This window comes from Canis aureus, chromosome 29, assembly GCF_053574225.1.
Source record: "Canis aureus isolate CA01 chromosome 29, VMU_Caureus_v.1.0, whole genome shotgun sequence".
NCBI classification, from domain to species: domain Eukaryota; kingdom Metazoa; phylum Chordata; class Mammalia; order Carnivora; family Canidae; genus Canis; species Canis aureus.
The window spans coordinates 28,269-52,988 of NC_135639.1; the positions used below are offsets into that span (position 1 = coordinate 28,269).

Genomic DNA, 24,720 nt, shown 5'->3' on the forward strand with positions numbered 1-24,720 from the left:
CAGGCTCAAGTGAAGGCCCAAGGCTGGGAAGGAGCCAGCCCTGTGCCCTGGCAGCAGGCAGGGGGGAGCCTCGCAGGGGACGCCCTTCACGGTCCCGCAGGAGCCAGCAGCGCAGCAGGCCTCCCAGCGCGCCTCCTCTTGCTGGTTCTCAGGACCCCCGTGGTTTGGCAGTGGTTGGCCTGTCCTGGTGGTAAATCTCTACTGTTCCAGATAAACCCGTCTTTTGCTGATAAAATAAATGGCATGTTTTGTTAAGGTTAACAGGCCTGATTCATTTTAAGGAAGAGCAAACAGAAAACAGCCTCTGAAAACTGCGCAGCAGCTGTGCTTGGCTGGCACAGGTGCACGTAAAAGGAAAGTGTCCGTTTGCACTAGGAGGAGCCGCGCGGGCCGGGTGGCCTGGGGCCGCTGCTCCGCCCACGCCGCCGGTGCCCTGGGTGCCCTGGGTGCCCCCGAATCTGTGGGAGGAGGTCCGCCGTGTTAGACTTGCTTGCTCCCCGCTTCACCCTTCGTCACACGGACGCATTAACAGTCCCAACGGGCCTCCGACCTAACGGGCTTTCTCCGGGCTGACCGCGCGCCCTGCGCTCGAGGACCGCCCACCGCGCGCTCTGGGCAAACCGCAGCCGCAACCGCTCCCGGCGGCCCCGTCGGGGTCACGACCCGGGGACCAGCCCCGGGAGCGCGGAGCTCGGCCGCAGCGGGTCCCCAAGAGCCGACACGGTCACGGAGCCCCGCTGGCCAATCAGCGGCCTGGACCACAACGAGGCTGCACGCATGCGCACCAGCGCCCGTCCGCAGCCGTTGGGACCCGGCCCGCCGCGCTCCGAAGCTCAGTGCGCAGGCGTGCCGCGGGAAGCCCCGCCCCCGGCGCGGGTTTCAGCCAATCCCCGCCGAGGCGCCACACGCCGGGCGCTGGGGAGCCGAGGCCGTGGCGGGGCGGCCGGGGCCTTCGGGCGTTGAGCGGGCGGGAGCCATGGAGCCGGCCGAGAAGGCCGGAGGTAATGCGGGGGCCCGGCCACTGGGAGGGGCGGGCCGGCGGGGGCGCTGCTGAAGGAAGGTCGGGCCGTCCACAGCCGTTCGCCCGGCGGCCGCGCCTCAGGAGACCGCAGTCGCTCCGCTCTCCTCGCGGGCGTCGGGCAGCCGGGGACGCGGGGGCAGCGCGGGGCTCTGCTCCCGGTGCCGGCCGCCGCACCAGCCCCGCGGGCGCCCTCGCGGCTCGCAGCTCGCGGGGGGAGGGGGGAGGGGGGAGGGGGAGGGGAGGGGCACCGGAGGGGGAGGGGCAACGGAAGCGGCGGCCCCGCCCCCACCCCACCCCGGGGCGCCCCCACCCCACCCCGGGGCGCCCCCACCCGGCCAGGACCGGCCCACACAGGGGGCGCAGCCTGGCGGCCCTAGTGGAACCTTCGGGGCGTGGGGCGGGGCTGCCCTCGGGCGCGGGCGGGGGGCGCCTCCGGGGGGCGCCTCCGGGGGCCGCGGGGAGCGTCCCTGAGGTGGGGCAGGTGTGCGGCGTCTTCGCGCCTCTGCCCGCCTTGGCTGCGGCTCCCCTGTGGCCTCGACGTCAGTGCGGGGGATGGGAGCCACATGTCCGCCTTCCGCCGCTTCTTAGTCGGTTTGACATTATTTTGAGATAAAAGTAAAACCTGGGGGTCACACTGCACAGGCTACCCTGTGCCCTGGGTGCTTTGTTCACAAGATATCAAGCGTCGCACAACAAGGTATGACGACCCCGTGTGGGCACAGCAGTCTGCCTTCCCCTGTGACGGCGCTGGCCATGCAGTAGAGGAAAAACCACTGCAGCTCACTGCCTGGTCCACTGATAGTCCCTGCGAAAATGGTTGCCCAGACTAACTGTAAAAACCATTTTGGAGTCCCCCAAATTTATTAACTTCAGAAAAATACAACCTTGTGTCTGATGAAAGGAAACACCCTCTTGTCCTCCAGTCCCAGCCTCCAGAGGCAACGACTGTTGAAGTTTCTTCTGTTATTCTGGCCAGAGGTTATCTAAACACGGTGTGCGCGAATCTGTAGACTGACTGACGGTATGTTTCACTCTGGCCCTATGGGGTTCGCTCCACACCATTTTTTCCACTAGGGTCTCTTTCCCTGTTAGTACACACAAATCTACCTGTTCAGTGGCTGTGCGGCATCTTGTGGGGATAAGGCATAAGTTCTTGACTGCCGGGCATTCAAGTTGTTTCTCACTTTTGATGTAACAGGTATTGCTTCAGTGTCTTTACAGGCCTTGTGCATCCTTAACTGACTATATCTCATACATAAATCCCTAGATAACAGAATTATGGCCCCATCAGTTTCCACAGTCTTACCAGTATGTATGAGCTTTCCCACATCATCTCACTGGCCATTGTCAGATTTATTAATCTTTACCGATCAGATAGGTATAATATGTTATTTTCAACTCATTAATTATGATAGTTATCTCTTTTAAAATATTTAGTGACCATTTATATAATTTTTGCTTGACTGTCCTCTCCTTTTCTCCATTCTTATAGAGAAATGATTGTTTACCTTCTTTATATTGACTAGTTGCTCTTTAAAAAACGTATCATGGAAAAATTTAAGCATATTCAAAAGGTAAGAATAAAGTATAATTACCCCATGACCCCATCTTTCCACTTCAGTAGTTATCAGCTTTTAGCAAATCTTGTTTCTCCTTTATCCTCACCCACTCACTCCACTATTTCATTGGAGGATGACAGGCATGATAGCATGTCATCTATAAATATTTCCATACATATCTCTAACAGATATCCAAAATATAACCACAATAGTATTTTCATGTCTGAATAACAACTACAGTAATTCCTTAGTTTCAAATATCAAATATCCAGTCAGTTTTCTAATTTCCCTGATTGTGTCATCAATATTTTTTAAAGTACACAGGTTTGAATCAAGATCTAAATTAATGTCCATTTTTCAGATTAATTTATGTTCCTTTAATCCCTTTTAGTCTGCAAGACTTCCTTTCTTCATTATCCCTCAAAATCTGTTAAAAGAACGGAGTTGGTTTTCCTGTAAAGTTGCCAATCTGGATGTTGCTGATTGCATCCCCATGTGTCCTATTGCCTGTATTTCCTCTGAATTAGTATTTAGACTAGTGGATTAAAAGATATTAGTCTGACTTTTTTTTTGGCAAAAATAGTATATTATATTTTTACATCAAGTGGCTCATAGTATCCAGTTATCTTTATTGTGATGTTAATGCCATTAATAGTAATTGCCTAGATCTACCAGTTCATTTAGATATTAAGAATAAGAGGCAGCCCCGGTGGCTCAGCGGTTTGGCGTCGCCTTCAGCCCCGGGTGTGATACTGGAGACCCAGGATCAAATCCCACATCGGGCTCCCTACGTGGGGCCTGCTTCTCCTTCTGCCTGTGTCTCTGCCTCGGTGTGTGTGTGTCTCTCATGAATAAATAAATCAAATATAAAAAAGAATAAGTGCCTGTATTGGTTATAAACAGGTTAATATGAAATATTTTAAGAGGCTTCATAATAAGTGATTGTATATAGAATAGCTTTTTGTATTTTTTATGTTTAAATGAGATGTCTTAAATTTTCTTCTATTCTTTGAGATGCCTTGTATTTTCTGTTCTCAAGACTCTTTAGAACTCTCTAGTTAATTAGCCATCTGCAGTTAGAGTGATTTTTGATCCCTGTTTCTATATATATACGCCTTTTTATATATACCCCTCCTTTTTTTTCTTTCATTATTACATCATGAGCTTTGAGCCAATCTTGAATATTACAGGCAGTGAAACTTCACCCCTCCCCTTGGCCTGAGTTTTATTAAGGGGAAATCTGTGGTATGATTTCACAATTGTAGAAGGTTGACAGTGAAACAGTCTGACTCATCTCATATTCAGTGTCCACCTCAGGACAAGAAGCAGGGGCTGCCATTGTGGCTGGGGACCTGAGCTCCCTCAGTCCCATACCAAAGTTGTTGGACCCTTACTCGGGATTTTAAAGCGTTTGGTTTTGCCTCCACAGGGCAGGCCAAGTCCTCCCAGAAAATTGAAGACTTGCTGGAAATGGTGAAGAAGTTGCAGAAAGGTCACATGTCTCCTGTAACTGAAGCACAGCCTGAGCTTTGGGATAAGGCAGAAATGGATTCAGTTCCAGACCCCACAATTTACAACCTTGGGAAATTAACTCATTTGTTCTCTCTTACTTTTAAAAATTAATTCTTTGAAGTAAAGATACAGCCCCATGATTCAAAATTACAGTCTGAGGGGATAGAAGGCAAAAAATTTTCCCAAAACCCTCTTGCTAGACACCCATTTGGCCCCCACTGCATTTAGTTAAATCCAGGGTTTCAGTGTAAACCTCCACCTTAGCTCTACTGCTCTCTGCAGCCCAGAGCTTACCAGACTCGTTCCAGCCATGTTCCCACCTCATGGCGGTGTCCCACCCCCACCTGGAAACTTCGCTTCCCATGATTGGGGACCTTCAAGAGGTCTTCCCGTGGCTAAAGAGCATGCCCTACTCGTTCACTCTTTAATTCCTTGCCCGTCTATTTTTCTTGGCTACAATTTCTACAACCTGACTCAGTATCTCTATTTTTTCATTGCCTCCCCTGCCCAGAATAAGTTCCTGTAGGGCTCCCAACTTCCCCTTCCTGTCATCACTCAGCTTCCTTTCCTTCCTGCAGCGGGAAGCCTAGAGCCCAGGGTCGAAGTCCTGATCAATCGGATTAACGAGGTTCAGCAAGGTGAGCTCAGGGATTAGCTACATGATTTGCAGGTTCCTTGTTGAAAAGTGACTTAAGTATTTCATAGCAGATCATTAAACCAAGGATGGGTCCATTTAAATGCAACTGCTATAGTCATATTGTCCATTAACCTGGCGCTGCTGTCACCTGAGCCCCCCAAAAAAGGCATGGGCTCTGGAAGCCTCATTTCTTGCCTTAAAATCTGCCCCCCACCCAGATTTCCTTGAAGAGAAATGTGAAATGTCACTGTTTGCAGGGAATCGTGCAGTTGGAGGCTGCACTTATACATAGTTCTGCTTTTTGGCACAGCAAAAAAGAAAGCCAGTGAGGAGCTGGGAGAGGCCCGAACTGTTTGGGAGGCCCTGCAGAAGGAAATGGACTCACGTAAGCATACCAGGGGTTACCCAGAGGTCTCTGGTGTCAAGCCTTCCTGAACTCAACACTCTGGACATGTAGCATCCTTGCTGTGGCCAAGGGCTCCTGCCCCCTCTGCAGCATCAGGTCCTACCAGTCTCCTACTAGTAGGGTGGATAGGAGTATTCCCAGAGTCCCCTCCAAGCATCCTTCCACCTCAGGGCCTGTGAGGCGGTTCAGCCCCAGATAGTACAGGTCCTTCTTGCCACCCGTCATCCTAAGCCCTTACCTTGAATGTTCCTATCTCCAGTAGAACTCCCCCAGCCATCCCATTTAAGGATAGCACCCTGTCCCCACCGGATCACATTCCCCTTAGAACTTAATGTGTTTCTCCATAGCACATATTCCCAGTTCATCTCTCCTCTCCGTGTGAACACACTGGCCTCCACAGTTTCCTCAGTCAGCCATCACCAACCCTAGGGCCCTTGACTGCTTACAGGGAGTGTGGGCTCAACTCCCAAGGGTCCACATTTGGGGTTGGAGTAGAGCTGTCCCAAAGTGCCTGTGCAACCAGGGGCAGGTGCACTCCCTGAGGGTGCAGTGGGAGGTCTCCGATGCCTGAATGTGTTACTGTGTTTTCCAGTGAGTGGAGAGAAAGTACGCCTGAAAGAGATCTTGAACAAAAAGCAAGGTAATTGCAGCGACTCCATCCCCCTGCAGAAGCCAGTCTCTCCATAGTAGCTGAAGCCCTTTGAAACCTGAATTAGCTTGTATTCCTCCTGTGGCTTCTACCAGCCAGATGCAGGACTTGATCCTGGAACCCTGGGATCATGCCCTGAGCCAAAGACAGATGTTCAACCACTGAGCCACCGAGGCATCCCTCCACTAGACTTGCAGTAAATGACAAAGTCCCATCAGGTGTCCACAAGCCCACACATGATCTGACCCTATTTTCTACATCCAATCCTGATGTCTTGAAGGATTTTCACGTGGCCCTTGGCTCCTCTCCCTGCAGAGACCCTAAGAATCCTCAGGCTGCACTGCCAGGAGAAGGAGAGTGAGGCACAGAGGTAAGAGCTTCCACCTGGGCCTTGTTCTGCCCACCCCCTTGATCTGGGTGGAAAAGACACCAGGAAAATCAGCTCTGGACCCACGGTTGCATTATCTTCCTCTGTAAAAAAGAGAAGCTAGATGCATGTCTTCCCATCTCAGTCCCAACAGCACACAGTAAGGGTACTCTGACTCACTCAGATAATCATTCATTTGCTAGAACTACCAAATTCTTTCTGTGGTTTTATTCTATGCCTGGTACTCTTTCTAAAATAGGCTCCTTGGTTCTCTGTGCACTCATGTGTTCCCTCATTTAGGCATCTAGCCACCCAGTGTCTCCATCCACTTCAATATTCGTTAATCTATATCTCCACATAACCTTGATTTAGCTCATTTCATGACCCAGAGTCCCCAAGCCCTCGTATACCAACATTGGAATGGTGTGGGAAATTTGGAGGAGATTAGTTATCTGTGTGCTTGTGCACCTGTGTCCATGTTGATCTCCCTGATTTCACAACAGTATTTCCAGGGGACACGTGCCCATGCCCCCCCCATAAAGTGATCAAAGAAGGACCTCAACCTGGAAAGCCAGAACAGACCCCAAGAGGAAGCAGAAGCCCCACCCCAGCCCTCTCCTGGGGAGGTATTCAGAGACTGTGAGAGCTGCCTTGCCTCTTCCCAGGAAGCATACCATGCTGCAGGAGTGCAAGGAGCGAATTTCTGCCCTGAATTCCCAGATTGAGGAAGAGAAGAATAAACAGAGGCAACTGAGGTAAAGTCCCCGAGGCCAGGCAGAGTGGTGGTGGGTAATATTAGGGATGGGGCTTAGAAGAGATGGCTGAGGTGAGGCCTGGAGCCTCAAGGTGGTGAAGGTGCTTCCCACAGAGCAGAGGACGTGGGCAACTTTCATATGGTCTATGCATGAAGACCCCTGGCTTGGGCCAAGGTGGGGAGGAATGTCTCAGCACATGGCTCCTCATCTTGTGTGGTTGGTCTGCAGGTTGGATTTTGAGGAACAGCTAGAGGATCTGATGGGCCAGCACAAGGACCTCTGGAAGTTCCATGTGAGTCACCCAAAGCCATTCCTCCCACCTTTCACATCTTCCCTGGCAGTCCCAGGCCCAAAACTCATGATCATGCTGCAGGCCTCCTTCCTCTCATCTGCCACCCCCAGCTCCTGAGCTAGCATGGGTGGTCATATGTCCAAATGGCCCTTAGCTCAATCCCTCGTCATCATCCTCACTGCCACCCGGTGTCCTTCTCTTCACTGGGCCTGCCCATTCATCCCTTCAGGGGCCAGGAGGAACCCTGATGAACCAAGGAGAGGTAATCCATAGAGCGGATAGGAGGGTGTGTCTGCAGCCATGACTGACACAGGGCACACAAGTGGGGATCCAGGCAGACCATCCTGACCACCTAGGAGTCCAGAGAGAATAAGTGTTAAGATGGAGGGGCTCAGTGAGGAGGCCACACAAAGGCAGGTGGAGCTGCAGTGCCAGGCTGGTAACTGATTCTCCAGGGAACAGTTGTGATTTGTAATGTTTTCGGGATGTCCTGTAAGAAATAGTTGCCTCAGACCTGATCTCAAAACTGGCAAAGTTCCTGAACATTAACCACCTCATGAGCCTCAAATGCAGCATCACAGGTATCAGGCGAGACAGTTCCAGGTGCAGACAGTAGCCAGTACAAAGGCCCTGAAGCTGGAACATGCCTTGTGTGCCCAGAGGCCCAGAATAGTAGGAAGTGAGGCAGGCTGAGTAGAGACCAGATCCAGATAGACTTCTCTGAAGGGCATGGGAAGAGGCTGGAACACATGGACAGGCCTCCTCTCTACCTACTCAGGGGCCAGAGCAGATGGCCCGGGAGATTGACACCCTGGACAGCAGCAAGGAGCACCTGCTCAAAGAAGGTGAGAGCGAGAAGGGGGAAGCCCTGATTTGCCCTGCACTGCCCTGCCGTACCCTGCCCATTGTCCCTTCTTGCTGCAGAGAAGCTTGTGGAGGCAAAGCTGGAAGATGTGAAGCATCGTCTGTGTTCCCAGTTTGGGGCTGACGGCTGCTCAACCATTGCTGAGGGGCTCTTTCTCCGCAGCCAGGAGGCTGCAGCTGCAGTGTAAGACCAAAGAGGACAGGGACAGGGAATGGGGTGGAGGGACGGAGTTTCCAGTGCTGATGGCCCCACCCTCAGGCATCTGTTTGAAGAGGAGAACAGGAAGGCCCAGGGGCTCCTGGATGCTGCTACACATCACCATGAGCAGCTGCAGCAGAAGTGCCAACAATTGCAGCAGAAGAGGCAGAGGTGGGCATGGAGGCCCTGCCCCCAGTCCCCAAGAGGAAGGTGGCTGTGAGGGCACCTCTGCTCCCCTTTCAGCTCATCTCCCCATTTCTTTACACCCTCTTGTCCCTTCTCCTCCCCCCTCCCCATACTGACCCCACCCCTTTCTGTCCAGGCTTAAAGAGGAGCTGGAAAAGCTTGGGATGCAGATCCCTGTTCAAGCCCAAAGCAAACAAGAGGAAGGGGCTGGCCCAGGAGAACCTGTGAGACCTGGAATTGGGTGGCAAGGAGCAGAGATAGCTCATAAAAGGAGCTGGGTAGAGGAAGGCAAGGAAGGGGAATCACAGAGTCCTCAAAGATGCTCTTTGGGGAAGGGTGTTCTCATAGGGCATAACCAAGACAGAAGTACAGAGGCTGGCAGTGGTGGGGTGGGAAGGGGCACATCCCAGTAAGGCTGTGGGCACAGGGGTGCACAGAGACTTCGCTTCTCAGACCCTGACCTCCCACAGGCCAATCCTAAGCTCCTAGGAGTCATTCAGGAGAAAGACCCAGAGATGCCCACCAAGGAAGGCCCTATGCCCTCTTAGGCAAGAAGGACTCTCCCTACCCTGGAGCCTATTCAGTGCCATGAACTTCAAGAAATAAAATTACTATTTCAGTACCACTGTCTCAGCTGAGTTTGTGCAGGGGTGGTAGGGCTTGTCCAGCCCAAGACCCTTGACCCCTGAGGCTGGGTAAAGCCTTGGCCACATCTCCATTTGGCCTCAGCCAGAGTTCGACGGGAGGTGCCCAGTATGTGCTTCCCTAACCTCATAGTCTCTGCTCATTTCTAGGACTACACACCCTGTTTTGGATCTCCAGGCAGAAAGGTGCACGTTCTGCAAACTCACCCTGTGATTATTTGAATTTGTTACTGAGGCCTGAACTATACAGAACCTACAGAACCTGGAAATCCCAAACATGAGGAACAAGGTGCTTGGGATCTCAGCCAGTCCCTTACCCACAGTCCCCACCGACTAGCTGAGAAAAACATAATTGGAAGCCAAGTGTAGTTTCTGCTCTTGTGGGCACAAAATACATAACTGACATACCTGTCTATACAACACAGTATGTTAGAATTTTCCATGTCCTGGGAGTCAGTCACCTGAGACTATTGTGTGCTTTTGAGGCAGGTCTCAAATCAAAAAATGTACTCCCCAAATCAAGGGCAGCAAAGGTAGTCCAAGTCTGGGATCCTAGGCCAAAATGCAGTGACTAAAGTAGAGATCCTTCCCTTGGAAGGCTCCCACATGCCAGTAGGGAGGTAACATGACAGGAGAGGTCCAAGCAGGCCACCAGTGTGGAGAGCACTGTTTCCACGAAACAATGGGAAAACCTAACCTGGTGAGAAATTATTCATTCAGCCAGACAGTAAGCATCAGCCTCCCAGTTTTCTACCTGAGGTGGGGTTAATCAGACCTGTGTCATAAATGAATAGGTAATCTCAAAGTAACTCCTGCATCTCCTGGAAATTAATATTTTTCACTGCATGCCGGTAGAAACATCACCTTTAAGAACTGCATCTCAGCCAAGCCCATGATGCCCATGATTGTAGCATCAGGTTTAGATCTTTAAAACAGGACACACAATTGCTTCAACAGATGAATGAAAGGCTTTGGCAAAATCCAACACCTATATACATAAAGAAAAATTATAAACACAGGAATAGAAGGTAACTTCATTTATACTTGGTGGTGAAGTGTTAGAAGCATTTCAGGCATATTTAAATACTATTCATGACATTGAAGTTCTAGACAGTGAAATAGGACCAGAGAAAAAGGACTGGAACCTTCCCCTACCCCTGCTCACAACCACATGACTATCCGCCAAAGAAGAAAGAAAATCCTTCCTGCTAAGCCTTGCAATCTCCCTCCAGGCCCTTTACTTGGAAACCCAAAGATCGTGTCAGCTGGAAAAGGAGAACTGTAGCCCCATCACCACAGTGGGGCAATCAAGAGTGGGTTCCTAGCTGAGAAACACACTAAAATCCATAGCTGGTGGAGTCACTTACAAGGTTAAGGTAAAGGCAGATGACCTAGAAGAGATTGTTCAAAGATTAACCTAGACAAAATACCAAGGAGCCAGGACTCGCTAGGTTTGAAAATAAAACTGTTCCTCCTTCCCAGCTTCTCCAGTTATATCAGGCTAAAGATCACTTTCAAGACACTACCAGCAAAATGGAGCCACAGAGTAAATCTCAGACCAAGGGTGCTGCTTTAAGACCCTTCCTTGAGACTCTTGGGACACCTGGGTGGCTCAACAGTTGAGCGTCTGCCTTTGGCTCAGGACGTGTTGTTCCCAGTTTGGGGGTCGAGTCCCATATCAGGCTCCCTGTGAGGAGCCTGCTTTTCCCTCTGCCTATGTCTCTGCCTCTCTATGTGTCGCATGAATAAATAAAATCTTTAAAAAATGACCCTTCCTTGAGACTCCTAAGAGTGCACCTTGTATATTCTCACAGATGATAAGGCTTTTACAAATCTCAGAGGCTCTGTCCCCACATCACTCTCAGGTTGAGGTAGAGTGGATCCTGTTCCAGAAGTATGGGGCTGGCTTTCATCTAATAGAGTGGACAGTAGTTTCCTGTATCAGAAATCCAAAAACTTTTTTAAAGGAATCAAACCAATTTCAAATGAAAGGTTTAGAAACAGCTCAAATGAAGAAACTAGTTTTAAAAAAGGGGGGAGGTATGTCTTGTAGAAGAGAGAAAATGACTGAGTGCAGAATCCAGAACCTTGGAAGTCATCCCCAGAACCACTGCACCCTAATCCAGGAAATGATGGTGTGTCCTGCTAGAACCCAAAGTTTCTATGGACCACAGATGGCTAAGTGCCTCCCGATTCCCCTCCCCTTTGAGTGGACCAGCTGAAACTCCCATCTCCGTGCCACCACCGTGTGTCGTGTTGTGCAGGGCCCTAACTGGTCATGTCAGGTCACATGGCTTCAGCTTAAGAGCAACCACACAGAAGGGACTGCGCCCAAGACCGAGTACAGATGATGTCCTAGATTTTGAGCCAAGCAGCTTTATAAACGGACATCCTTGAGTTTTAAGTTTTTATTTATTCATAGAGACACACACAGAGAGAGAGGCAGAGACACAGGCAGAGGGAGAAGCAGGCCCCATGCAGGGAGCCCGACATGGGACTCGATCCCGGGTTTCCAGGATCACACCCCAGGCTGCAAGCGGTGCTAAACTGCTAAGCCACCAGGGCTGCCCAATCCTTGAGTTTTAATATAGTTTTTATATGTAAGTGATGTGAACTCTATCACCAGAAAGCAGATTGTATCCACTCAATTTTCCAAATATGGCCACATTACTATGTCCCATCCCACATACTCTTTTGTAAGATGCCCTTCTGTCAATAGTTGGAATCTATTTCTCCACTACTTAAGAGTCTTCATGGGCCCTGTAAATACAGACTAAAGAAATGCAGAACAGACACTGGCTACTTAGCAGTAGTACTGGTAAATGTCCCCTTGGAGGCTAAAATCACTCCCAATAACCAATGGTCTATACTGTTTAGAAAACTTTTTTTCAATACATTATCATTTCTAGCTGAGTTTTTATAAACCTTGCTGAAACTGATCATTTTCCCTTCATGAGAAATTCACTAACAAACACAAAATTCGTTCTCTTGAAAACTTGGACAAATTAAAGATATTTATAAGGTTTCACTTTATTCTAAGTGCTCATCTTAGTGAGTCATCTCTGATAAAGGCATTCCTGCCTTTATTGGATTCTTCCTTCCTATATTTCTTTAATTTTTCCATATATTGACTTGGGTTTAAAAGATGACCCACAGGTTCTTTCCTGTGTGAATTTCCTACACACGGATTGGTAACTCCTCTCCTATCTCAAAATCATAAAGTGAACTCGCTACAGTGGACTGGTAGTGTTGTAGATGTGTCAATAGGGCAATAAAAGGGCCCAACAGTGAACACTTCTCACTCAGGTGAATATAAGCAAAGATTTCTGAAGTAGAGTTGAGAAGACCTCTGCCTTTCTGCCCTAAGTCATGGCTGTGATCTCCACCCTGTGGCCCCCAAAACAAACTTGTGAGTAACCTGTGCTTCAGGAGCACAGGGAATGAAAAAATCAGCAAATGCAAGTAAGTTTTTTTGGTGGCAAGTCATAGATGTAATGTTTGTAATTTATATTCATATCCTCTTGGCCAGAAATCAATTACATGGTTCCATCCACAGTTAAGGGAGGCTGAGGAATGAAGGCTGTGTGCCCAACACAAAGAGAAAGTGAGTTTTGACATACACATAGCCAGTCTCTGTAATACATGACTTTCCCCCAGTGTGAGTTCTCTGATGTTTGCTGAGGTGTGATTTCTGAGAGAAAGTTTTTCCACATTCATGACATTCATAGGGTTTCTCTCCTGTATGAGTTCTCTGGTGCACAGTCAGGGCTGACTTCTGGTAGAAAGTTTTCCTACATTCTTTACACCCATAGGATTTCTCTCCTGTGTGAGTTCTCTGATGTCTATTCAGAGCTGATTTCTCACAAAAGGTTTTCCAACAGTCCTTACATTCATACGGTTTCTCACCAGTGTGAAGTCTCAGATGCACAGTGAGTTTGGCTTCACACAGAAGGATTTCCCACATTCATTACATTTATATGGTTTGTCTCTTGAGTGAGTTCTCTGATGGACAGTAAGAGCTGGGCGATGGCCAAAGGACTTCACACATTCTTTACATTCATATGGTCTCTCTCCTGTGTGAGTTCTCTGATGTGCAGTGAGAATTGACTTATGGAAGGTTTTACCACAAGCAAGGCACTCATGATGTGTCTCCCTATTGTGAACCCTTTGATGTACAGTGAGGGCTGACTTCTGGTAAAAGAACTTCCTATACACATTACATTCATAGCGTTTCTGGCCTGTGTGTGTTCTCAGATGTACAATGAGTTTTGTCTTCACAGAGAAGGATTTCCCACATTCATAACACTCATATGATTTTTCTCCTGTGTGGATTCTCTGATGAACAGTTAAGTGTGACTTATGGCAGAAAGATTTCTCACATTTGATACATGCATAGGGTTTCTCCCTGGTATGAGTTCTCTGATGGATTGTAAGAACTGTCTTACTGATGAAGGTTTTTTCACACTCGTTACATTTATAGGGTTTCTCTCCTGCGTATATTTTCTGATGTTTACTGAGATTAGACTTTTTGTAGAAAGTTTTACCACATACATCACATTCAAAGTTTTCTCTCCTGAGTCCTTGAAAACTGAGGGAGGTGTAATTTCTTGCAGAATTATCCCCACTTTGATTACATTTATGGTGATGTTCCTCAGAAACAGCTCTAGGAAGATTCAGTTGTGTTGGTTTCACACAAATGGTGTTCCCCCATTCGTTATATCTACAGGGATTCTCCCTCATGGAAGTTCTCTCTTGGGCAAGGAGAGCAGATTTGTCATAGGCTCTCCAATATTTATAGGCAGTCTCTCCAGTGTAAGCCCTGCTACAGGTAAAGAATGTTGTCTCCTTGTTGAAGCCTTTCCCTTGCCCAATAAATTCAACAAGTGGCTGCAAAGTCTGATCCTTCTGATGACAACTAAGAGGCCCAGAACACCTGAGGGGCTTCCCAGTCATATAACTGTCCTCAGGCTTCTTTCTATCATGCATCTCATCAGGCTCACTGGGGAGAAACATGTCCTGACACACGTTAAACTCCTCTGGCTTCGTTCCTGAATAGTTTCCGTCATTTATAATCAGGTTTGAGATGTGGATTGCACTCAAATTAACTGGTTTTCCCAAGTCGGTTCTCTCCTCAGTTGATGTTTCCTGGTTGGAGAATCCAAATTGGCACAAACGTCTGCTCTGATGCTCCTGTTGGGTCTCCATCAGGTCATTTGCAGTCTGGACATCTAAAATAAGACAAAGTAACCATATCTGTGAATCGCATCTAAGCACTTCTTATGGAATGTTTGTGTAAGAATAAAGAAGTTTCTTTGCATTGCAGTAGAATACGACTTTTAAAGACTCAATAATGGGTATGATTATGATAAACATGATTTTTCTTTCTAATGAATTAACGTAACACATTACACTAACAGATTCTCTAACATCAAAGCATGGTTTTATTTGTTCATTTTGCCTATTTAAGGTTTTTTTTTTCCCCTTCTGGGTCCACTAGGAAATATCTGGTCACAATATTCACCTATTCCCTAGCCAGGATTCTCAGCTGAGTTCCTTCAACTGCATTTCTGTCCCTGTTCTGTTTCCTGCTTTCTCTCATAATACCTGTGAGTTCCTTGTGCTGGGCTTTTTCTCATCATTCAGCTTTGCAGATGGCAAGATCTTCCTGAATCGGTTACTCTAGGATGCAGGAGAGGGCCATCTGTCTGTTACCTAAACAGGTATATTGCTTAGGGACAAGGTTTATTTTTTTACTCCTCTATGGATGGCTATGGGCACCTGTGGGGTTTTTCAAAGGCATCATCTCTACTTCTTCATGCTAGCCAAAGACAGCTTTCTTTTTTTTTTTTTAAGGATTTTACTTATTCATGACAGAGAGAGAGAAAGAGGCAGAGACACAGGCAGAGGAAGAAGCAGGCACCACCCAGAGAGACCGATGTGGGACTGGATCCCGGGACTCCATAACAGGTACAGAAAACTCTGGTCATCACTGTGCAATTCCTCCCTTCTGGTCTAAAAGATTTAGGTTCTGCTGTGCCCACCAACTGAAAAATCTTCTTCTGGATCCTACTTAGGTAGGAAAAAAAAAAACAAAAAAAACAAAAAAACAAACAAACTCCTGGCATTCTCACCCACAGTTTACAAATGTCCATACTGGATAATTTAGTTTCTAAAGACTTCTATCTTGCATTTCAGAGTTTCAGCTGTCCTATAGTTCTACTGAAACTGGAGTCACACACCTTTCTCTTTTTTAACAATGATTTCCACAAAAGAAAGTAAAAATGCTAACTTCAGATTCCAGTCCCCAAGTTTGAGTACCCTAACCTAAACACCTCATTCTACTAGACTTCAACCAATAATCTCTAGTTTCTCCTCTCATGTCATGGACCACCTCCTTCCATGCTCAACAATTTACTGGGTCCTCCTTTGTTTCATGATCTCTGATGCAGTCATTCACAAGGTTCCAGCTGGACCTCTTCTCTCAATTCTTAATAACTCCCTAGGCAACTTCCTCTAATCCTACCCAGTTTAGGGTTAATAATTCCCTAATTTACATCTCCAATATGGTGATGGATATCCATACCCTACTCCAGATTTTAGGTGCACCATGTATGACATATGGAAATGGAAAATAGTCATCTCAGTTGAAGCTCTACCAATGTAAACACTTAATATCCATGAAAATGCCTTCTGAGAATCCTTCAAACAATAATACACATTTTTCTTTCTCTTGTCCTCATTAAATATCCTTTCCAGTTCTTACCTCACTACTTAACCATGCATATTTGTTTCATCTTCCCTCTCAAGAAACTTCACATTCCATGAAAAGGACATTTCTTTGATTACTGTTCTTTACACAACAAAAATGACCAGTGCTTAAAATTTTCCACTTAACATGCCAAAAGATTAAACCAATGTATGAATAAATGCCTGAAAGAAAACAGTCCTTGAAAATAGACAAAAGGAAGACATTAAGAATCTAGGGATTGTAACTAACCAAGAAAATATTCCAAGAGATGCAGCTAGGTACCACATTTTGGTAAGTCTAAGAAAATATACTTGGTAATTTAAAAAAAATGGGGATGTCTGTGTATGAGAGTAAAGAATTCATGAGTCTGATACATGCAGACTCACTATCCTAAGGTCTGGACCTGGGAAAAGCACTGGGGAAAACAGCCCAGCATGGCCATGGCCAGCATCTACTGGGCTCTCCTCTTCCCAGACGCCTGCCCAGTATGCACTCACTGACCTGGGAGGCTCTGGGCTGGGGGTTCCTCTACAATCCATGGCTCTGCTCCTAGCTCCAACCTGATGATCACCTCAGGCTTTGTCATACAGTTCCCTGTCGATCAGAAATAAAGAGGGACTCTTAACAAACTGCTTTGGTTCACGGCCTTTGAGGAATGAAAGGAGCACCGCTGCAAGAGCTGTACAATGAAGGGCCAATGTGAACCTCTGACTAGAGGGGTGAACACACATTCTTCTGGGCCTTGAATCTTAAACCTAAGAAACATTTAATTTCACAAACAGTTGCACATATACCAATGAAGAAAAAAGTGGACACTTTCACTCACCCAAAGATGCCAGGCTACTGTAGGTCTCCAGCATCACGAACCTGTACAGGGTCCACTGAGCATGATCCAGGTCCTGCCACTCCTCCCAAGTGAAGTTCACAGCCACATTCTCAAACGACACCAACTCCTGTAATGACACATGCCTCAATTCAAGGCATTAGCCTGGATCAGAACAGGAGTCTGGGAGTTCACTCTTCTTTGTGTGTTTTATCTTGTACAAAATACAGCATGATCTGTACTCTGCACTGTGGGGTAAAGAGAAACCACAGTAGAAATTTCCTACCTCAGGCTGTAAACAGCAGCAAAAGAAAGCCACTGAACTTGAAGATGGATGAACAGATTTTTCTAATCTTAGACACAGAGAAAGAAAATGAAGAAAAATGGAACGAGGTTTAAAAACAAGTTTAACAACAGTCTAACAACATGTAATTGGAGTTCCATAAGTAAAGAAGAAAGAATTGAGTATTTATGTATTATCAGAAACAATTACTACAACCTTCACAAATTTTGTGAATGATAGTAATTTACAAACCTAAAAATTACAATGACCCATAATTAACTTAATAAAAAACTACTCTAGGCACAGTACAATCAAACTGCCAATATCCAAGGATAAAAAAAAAAAAGACCTTGAAAGCAGCCATAGAAGGAAGAGCACATTCAGATAAAAATACATATGAATGATGAGTAACTTATCAGAAGCAATGGAAAAAAATATCTTTCAAGTGGTGAAAGGAAATATCCTTCAATCCATGATTCTACATCCACTGAAAACTTATGCTACAAAATTGAGGTGAAATGAAAACATTTTCAGATAAACAGAAACTAGATAATTCACCATCAAAAGATGGCACTATAGTGATAAAGGACATTCTCCATGGTTGAAAGAAAATGACAGCAAATAACAATATGGATCCATAAGACAGAATCAAGATTACTAGAAATGGCAAATGTATAAGTAAACATAAATAATTAAACATTTTTCTTCTTTTGGTGTCTATAAAATACATGGTCCTTTAAAGAAAACATAACATACAGACTCAAGATGTACCTATGTATGTACACTATTGATAGTACAAATGATAGGGTTGGAAACAGATTTATACTATTCTAAAGTTCCTTTATGGTGTATGAAATAGGGCACTACTGCTCTAGTATGTTGTGATAAAGATTCATATTATAAAACTATATACAGTAATGAATAAAAAAGTTAAGGAATGAAGCACAGTGTTTTAATTTGCTATGGCTGCCACATCAAAAATATAAAAATGGTTTAGCCATTTGGAAGACAGTTTGGTACTGGATTCAAAAGTAAACACAACCTTTCAACACACAATCCAGTAACTGCACTTCTGGTATTTACCTAAAGGAGCTGAAAACATGTCCACATAAAAACCAGCACATGGATGTATTGCAGCTTTATTCACAATTGCCTAAACTTGGGACGCGACCAAAATGTCCTTCAATGGATGCATGAAAATGTGGTACATTCAGACAATGGAATATTACACAGCACTAAAGATAAATGAGCTATCAAGCCATGAAAAAAAAAGGAAGAAACATAAATGCACCTTAGTTAAGTGAAATGAGCACATTTGAAAGGCTATGTACAGTGTGAGTCCAACTACATAAGACTCTGTAAAAGGCAAAACTATGAAGACAATAAAAACAACACCAGTTGCCAAGGGCTATGAGTAGGAAGAAGGAGTGGAAGGAGCACGGAAGATTTTTAGGACAATGATGCTACTCTAAATGACTACAATGGTGTGTGACTAAAAAACAGATACATCATATTATACATCTGTCCAGATCCTGATGCCAGATGAGATTAGTGGGAGAGAAAAAGGAGTACAGAAACCCCACTTTGGCCTTTTGAGTCCCTGGCTGAATGGAAGAACTATCATCCATGAAAGAAGAAAGGAAGATATGGTTTTCAGGTGGGACTCGCTCAGTTTGAGGTGCCTTCTGGATGGCATCAAAAAAGTCACTCACCAGGGAGCTGAACCCATAGTCTAAGGGCGAGGGAAGAGGCCCAGGCTGGAGAAAGAAACTGCCCAGCACAGAGGGCCATGCAAGTCCAGGAAAACCATAGTGTGTGAATGCAGCGCAGATGTGAACACTTGGATGAGCCATGTTCAGGATCGGACACAAACAGAAGAAATCATCAGGGAGGCTGCCACAGAAGCTAACAGACAAGAATGTCTGGAGAGGGATGCCTGGAGGGGCTCAGTGGTTGAGCATCTGTCTTTGGCTCAGGGCGTGGTCCTGGAGTCCTGGGATGGAGTCCCACATTGGGCTCCCCTCGAGGAGCCCACTTTTCCCTCTGCCTGTGTCTCTGCCCCCCCCGCCGTCTCTCATGAATAAATAAATAAAATCTTTAAAAAATATATCTAGGAGAAGATCCCAGACAGTAGTTTCACTGCCACAGATGATGCAAGGAAGGCAAAGCCTACAGCACAGTCACTGAAATGAACTATAATCTGGGTTGATATGCAGGCTGTAGGTTACCTCTTCATTTAGAAGACATGAATTAAGATGGCACCGCAGAGGTTAAGGTACAAACGGGGCGTGGAACTCTTTGTCAGAAAACACAACTCTGAACAGTCTGATGCATAACCTACACAGACGGACTGGCTGAGAGATACATGTGGAGAGTGATTTAAAGGACCTGCAGTTGACTCAGTCCTGCAGACATCCCAAGGGCCAGCCGTGGATCGAGAAGGGCCTTCCAAAAGTTGTCTGGGATGCTATTTTAGCAAACCTTATTAGGCAAGTTGTGTTTTTGCACCAGTAGCCATCACCACTGCAGAGTCCTGGAGTGTTTATTTCCAGATTGGTAGTGCAACACTGTCCACTACCTCATCCGTGTGACCAACAAAGACACCACTTCAGACTTCTGTGCCCGCAAGTTTTCATGTCCCATGACAACATGGCACGCTCTCTCCTAAAAGACATAACCAATGTGTGTCTGATGCCACAGCATCAGAAAGACCAGAGACCAATGTGTATTCACCTTGGATGACTCTAAGGTCACATAACCTGCCCATATCCATGTGGCACCTTTATCGTGTTTTTGTGTATCTTCCTGAAGATGCATTTTCACTTATTTTTACTTTTCTATTTAAAGGATGACCCCTTCCTCATCAAGCACCACGTAAAACAAACTGAGGGACCACCAAACAAATAAACACACAAACCACTCACCAGAGATGTATTCATCTTCTGTTGCTCTTGGAAAAGCAGAGGACTCTGGAAAAATAGCTGGGAGAGAAGGCGAATGGACTAGAGTCATGACAAGACTGCTGTGGCTTGCTCCCAGATCCTGGATTCACTGGTTGGAAGCTCTCTACACAGCAGCTAGAAAAGACAACTGACAGAGAGAGAGACAGTGAGAGAGCTTGAGAGGGGACTGAGAGAGCCCGCCAGCCTTCTCTGGGACAAGAGTATTTTACACCTGGAAAAAGGGCAGGAAAGACCCTATTGGAGGAATACCCACAAACCCATGAATTTACACATACGGTATAGCCTTAGTTAATTAAAACACATATTTCCCACTGACTTATTGACAGTAACAGTAAGAATCAATTTAAGATTTTGAAGATATGGGACTCCTGGGTGGCTCAGTGGTTGAGCATCTGCCTTCGGCTCAGGGCGAGATCTTAGGTCTTGGGATCAAGTCCCACATCGGGCTCCCTGCAGGGAGCCTGCTTCTCCCTCTGCCTGTGTCTTTGCCTCTCTCTGTGTGTCTCATGAATAACTAAATAAATTCTTTAAAAAAAAAGATTTTGAATATGTTTATTAAAATAATGGTTGTTTAGCCATGCTCCTATTAATAGAGACATTACACGCAGGGCTTCACAGTGGTGTCTCTGTGAGGACACCTGTGTTTTAAATACCTCATCTTCACAGAAATTACCATCCTGTCACACAACACTTTTGGCTTATGACTTTATAGGAAAAGATATATGTAATGTACACGGTGCGGTCTGTTGTGGTTCTCAACAACTTGTTCCCATGTATTCATCACCTCCAACACTGACCTGGGCTTTACTTTCTGACTTGCTTTCATCTAGGGCACCTCAGCACACGTGACCCCAACACAGGATGAAGGGCACTTTTCCACGAGAGCTTACCTACCTCCTTGGACTACTATCATCTTGGAAGACACCTGGGGCTCACCTAGTAGGGACACATGGCTTGGCCAACAGCCAGTACGAACCACCAAAAACAGTAAACAAAGTCCTCTTCCACCAACCACCAACCACCAAGCTTAGTCATGGCACCAGAGGACTACGGCCTCCATCGTGAACCAGGCAAACACTAGTACAGGACCTGATCATGTGACCCTAGCCCCAGGTGCGGAGCCACGGGACTTCAACAAAATAAGAGGACTGCTGCTTACAGTCGCTAAATGTGGTTGGCCTGTCACCCAGCCCGTGCTAGAGGGATACATCTAAACCCCCAAACTCAGTATGTTCTTAGTAAAATTACACAGGGGCAAGTTGAATTAGATGTACCATCACCAGAAGCTGACAACCACACCCAGAACTTGTGAACAGCGTAAGGAAGGTGCACTCGGTGGACTTCAGTGAGGCTGCTGGAGGTGAGAGGCCACGGAGTCACCCGGAGCCCGGCCGCATCTCAGACGACTGTGTCCTTTGCTCCGCCAGGGGCCTCTGCTGACCCCCATTAGGCACGAGCTGCGCTGTATCTGTGCCCTAAACAGCAGTCTAGCCGGGAAGGTAATGCAGTCGCATTCTCCCATTTTACACACTTGAAAACGCAAAACGGGGTCCTGACGTTGTGCCGAGGAATTTATGGCCTTCACAGATCCCTGGCGCTCAGGGTGAAGCCCCCGGATTACGGACGCCTGGGGCACACGAGGCCTGGAGCACACGGAGCCCGGGGCACACGAGGCCCAATGCACACAAGGCCTAGAGCACATGGGGCCCGGATTACAGACGCCTGAAGCACACGGGGCCCCAACGCACAGGGGACCCGGCGCACACGAGGCCCGGAGCACACGGGGCCCGGAGCACACGGGGCCGGGGGCACACGGGGCCGGAGCACACGGGGCCGTAGCACACGGAGCCCGGAGCACACGAGGCGGGCAAAGCCACGCGGCAACGGGATGCGCACGTTTCCGGCGAGTCCTTCTCGGGAGCGGCTGCTCTACGTTGGCTGCATTATCGGAAACGACGTCAGAAGCAAGCACGTGCCCTGGCCTCGGGGCGGCAGGAGCGACGAGACCGGCCGCCCCGTGGGGCCGACGTTCCGGGCACCGGCTCGGAGGCTTCGGGGAGGGAAACGCGAAGGGGGCGTCGCGAGCCGGGCACGCGGCTTCTGCCGCTCGGGCCGCCGGGCACCTCCCAGGCCTGGGCCCGCCCGGCTCCGCCCGGCCCGGGGCTCCGACGGCGGGTGCGACCTCCCAGCTCGTGCCCCGGGGCTCCTGCGCCTCTGCTCCGCGGCGGGCGGCGCCCAGGTCGGGCTCCCGTCCCGGGCCGAGCGGCGCTGGGAGCCCGCAGCCAGCCGCCCCCGACGCCCCCTGCGAGTCGGGCCGACCCGGCCAGCGGCCCCCGCGCTCCGCTCCACCGCCCACGCGCCCGGCCGCCGCACCACGCGGGCCCAGGTCCCGAGCCGCCAGGCCCAGGGCCCGCCGTCGCCATCCGCGCTCGCACCGACCTTCGGGGACGCGGAGCACAAGCCAGAGCCCTCGGCGGCAGCGGACCCACGGCGCCGGGACCCGGCGGGGAGCGGAACTTCCGGGCGGAAGAGGCGCGGGGCCGCAGTGCGCGGGAGGACCCCGGAAGACTCCCAGAGTCCCGCGCGGGAAACCCCTCGCGGACTGCATTTCCCACAAGCCTCTGCGCTGCGTCCCTTAGCAGCTTGGGAAGTGACGCGTGGGGGTGTGACGGGGTCTCTACCCACGTGGCGGAAACGGGGTTCTGGTTAGTTGTGAAGTCCTGGTAAAATGGTAAAATTCTGATATAGCGGAAATATTCCATCACATGAAATGTCAGCTTTGTTAGTCGTACAATGATAATATAGTTCTAGAATTCACTGGGGTATTTTTTTCCACTTGCTTCCTAAAGCATGAATAGTGAAATAGCACCATGTCTGCATTTTATTAAAGAACTTTAAAAGCAGATACGGCAGCTCTTGTTACTTTGTTAGACTAATATTTTTAAAACACATCGTGAGGTTTGGTTTGGCGAACCAATGTTCATTAAAAGCCTACACTGGAAAGTGAAATAGAGAAGTTCATTACTCACAGGTTGGAGGAACTGTACCTCATGCTTCAAGGGGACCCAAGGCGAGGACAAGACGGGGTGCGGGCAGAAGAAGTTCAGTAGAACCTGGAGAACAGGCCTTCCTTATCATCCTCCCTTGACTTGTTTGGAGTTCCAAAGCCAAGTCCACATGGGTCGCTTCGAACCTAAAAGAGTGGAGTTTTGGTATGGTCCATGGGGTCCCTTACCTAAGGGAATTAGGAGGTGAAGGTTCTGGCAGGACCAGGAAGGCCTGCTGCAGAACAGCACATCGGCATTGAGCCTCTGCAGATTGTTATCTAGGGCAGGGCTAGTGTTAGTATGAGGTCCCAGCATGCCCCCTGACCACACAAAATGAATGCGGAGGCAGCAACTTCATGGAGCAGTTCGTCTAAACACTGGACACCAATACCCTATGAACCCATTAAGTAGATACTCGTTCAAGTGCCTTCTTAGCCGGCATGAAGCAGCCTCATAAATAGATGCTATTCTCACCCACTGAAATAACTTCTAAGCCATCGAAGGTTGCTATTCCACTGTTGGAAAACTTCCTCTAGTGTATATACAGGAATAAAATAATTGGGTCATAGACTTAGTGCCCTCCAAGCAGAGAAAATTTACATTTCCAGTGTCTAGTAATTACTTGCCAAGAAACTCCAATAATTTCTCCATTCATAAATTTTATCAGAGTCTTTATTTTCCTGGGAGTTGGATTTAAACATGGGCTTCCCGGAACTCCCTAGTTTCTGTGACACAGTAAACAAATTCAACACACTGCTTTTTGCTGTCACTGCTGCATTCTAGAAAGAGGGATACAATGGGTTTTTGTGATTGGGTTGATGTGGACTTCAGTGGTAGGGATGGTGGTTGATGGTCTGGCCCATGACCTATGTGACTTATCTCTGGTTTTCCCTTTTCCTAAACGATGACCTCCACTGTGCAATTCATGTATCTTTTATGATCCTGCAATTGCCCGTTGGCTATAGTATGCAGACCCATTCCTTTACTTTCCCATTCCTTTCTTTTCTCAGACTCTGGAATCCCTAGCCCTCCTTCCTCAGTCTCCTCGATCTCACAGTTCTCTTTTAAACACCTATTTGTGAGATATTTGAAGATCCTTTAGGTCCCTCCCAAACATTCAAATGTTTGCTAATTCATCAGTGAAGTTCTAGACCTGGGCATTTCTTGGTGTGAACTTTTAAGTTACTAATTCAATCTCTTTGGTTGTTACAGATTCATTCACGTGTTTTTTCTTAAGTCAGTTTTGGTATTTTAGGTATTTTATGAACTTATCCATGTCATCTAAATTATCTAATTTAGGGGTGTCAATTGTTCATATAATTCCTTTAAAACTGTTTAATTTCTGTAAGGCCTGTAGTAGTGTCTCATCTTTCATTTTACCAAGTTGAGTCTTCTCTCTATTTTTTGGTCAATTTACCTATTGTTTGTCAGTTTTGTTGATCTTTTCAAAGAACCTGCTTTTGGATTCTTTGATTTTTTTTTCTTTTGTTTTTCTATTCTCTGTTTTGTTTCCTTTTGTTCTAAACTTTATTTCCATCCTCTACTTGCTTTTGATCAGATATCTTTTCTTTTTTCAAGTGTCTTAAGGTGGAAGATTCCATTATTAATTCAAAATCTCTTTTCTTTGGTCATATAGACTTTCATTGGAATAAACTAGCACCCAAGTACTGTTGTAGTTGCCTCCCATGAATCTTAATAGGTTGGATCCTAATTTTCAGATATTTCAGTATGCCTTCTAATTTCCTTTTTGATTTCTTTGACAAAT

General features: G+C 47.3%; 2 protein-coding genes across 8 annotated transcripts; one reads left to right on the forward strand and one right to left on the reverse strand.

Annotated features, from left to right (window-relative positions):
• Positions 1 to 849: 849 nt before the first annotated feature.
• Positions 850 to 9,069, forward strand: SYCE1 (synaptonemal complex central element protein 1). Of its 4 annotated transcripts, XM_077877061.1 has the most exons (14): positions 862 to 1,001; positions 1,945 to 2,042; positions 4,010 to 4,072; positions 4,671 to 4,730; positions 5,040 to 5,114; positions 5,728 to 5,775; positions 6,100 to 6,154; positions 6,817 to 6,906; positions 7,135 to 7,198; positions 7,977 to 8,043; positions 8,123 to 8,246; positions 8,322 to 8,432; positions 8,584 to 8,671; positions 8,918 to 9,069. In XM_077877061.1, the coding sequence occupies exons 3-14, from the start codon at positions 4,051 to 4,053 to the stop codon at positions 8,993 to 8,995; spliced, it is 882 nt and encodes a 293-aa protein (XP_077733187.1). In that variant the 5' UTR covers positions 862 to 1,001; positions 1,945 to 2,042; positions 4,010 to 4,050; the 3' UTR covers positions 8,996 to 9,069. The 4 variants fall into 4 exon arrangements, with proteins under 4 accessions (XP_077733186.1, XP_077733185.1, XP_077733187.1 ...); XM_077877060.1 differs by lacking the exon at positions 1,945 to 2,042 and having other exon boundaries at positions 850 to 1,001; positions 8,584 to 8,735; XM_077877059.1 differs by lacking the exon at positions 1,945 to 2,042 and having other exon boundaries at positions 851 to 1,001.
• Positions 9,070 to 11,481: 2,412 nt separating this feature from the next.
• Positions 11,482 to 22,501, reverse strand: LOC144300882 (zinc finger protein 39-like). 4 transcript variants are annotated; one of them, XM_077877057.1, is made up of 6 exons: positions 22,348 to 22,501; positions 19,870 to 20,035; positions 19,524 to 19,609; positions 16,666 to 16,792; positions 16,341 to 16,433; positions 11,482 to 14,319 (listed from the first exon to the last, which is right to left on the reverse strand). In XM_077877057.1, the coding sequence occupies exons 4-6, from the start codon at positions 16,697 to 16,699 to the stop codon at positions 13,010 to 13,012; spliced, it is 1,437 nt and encodes a 478-aa protein (XP_077733183.1). In that variant the 5' UTR covers positions 16,700 to 16,792; positions 19,524 to 19,609; positions 19,870 to 20,035; positions 22,348 to 22,501; the 3' UTR covers positions 11,482 to 13,009. The 4 variants fall into 4 exon arrangements, with proteins under 4 accessions (XP_077733183.1, XP_077733180.1, XP_077733184.1 ...); XM_077877054.1 differs by lacking the exon at positions 19,524 to 19,609; XM_077877058.1 differs by lacking the exon at positions 19,524 to 19,609 and having other exon boundaries at positions 16,666 to 16,808.
• Positions 22,502 to 24,720: the final 2,219 nt, after the last annotated feature.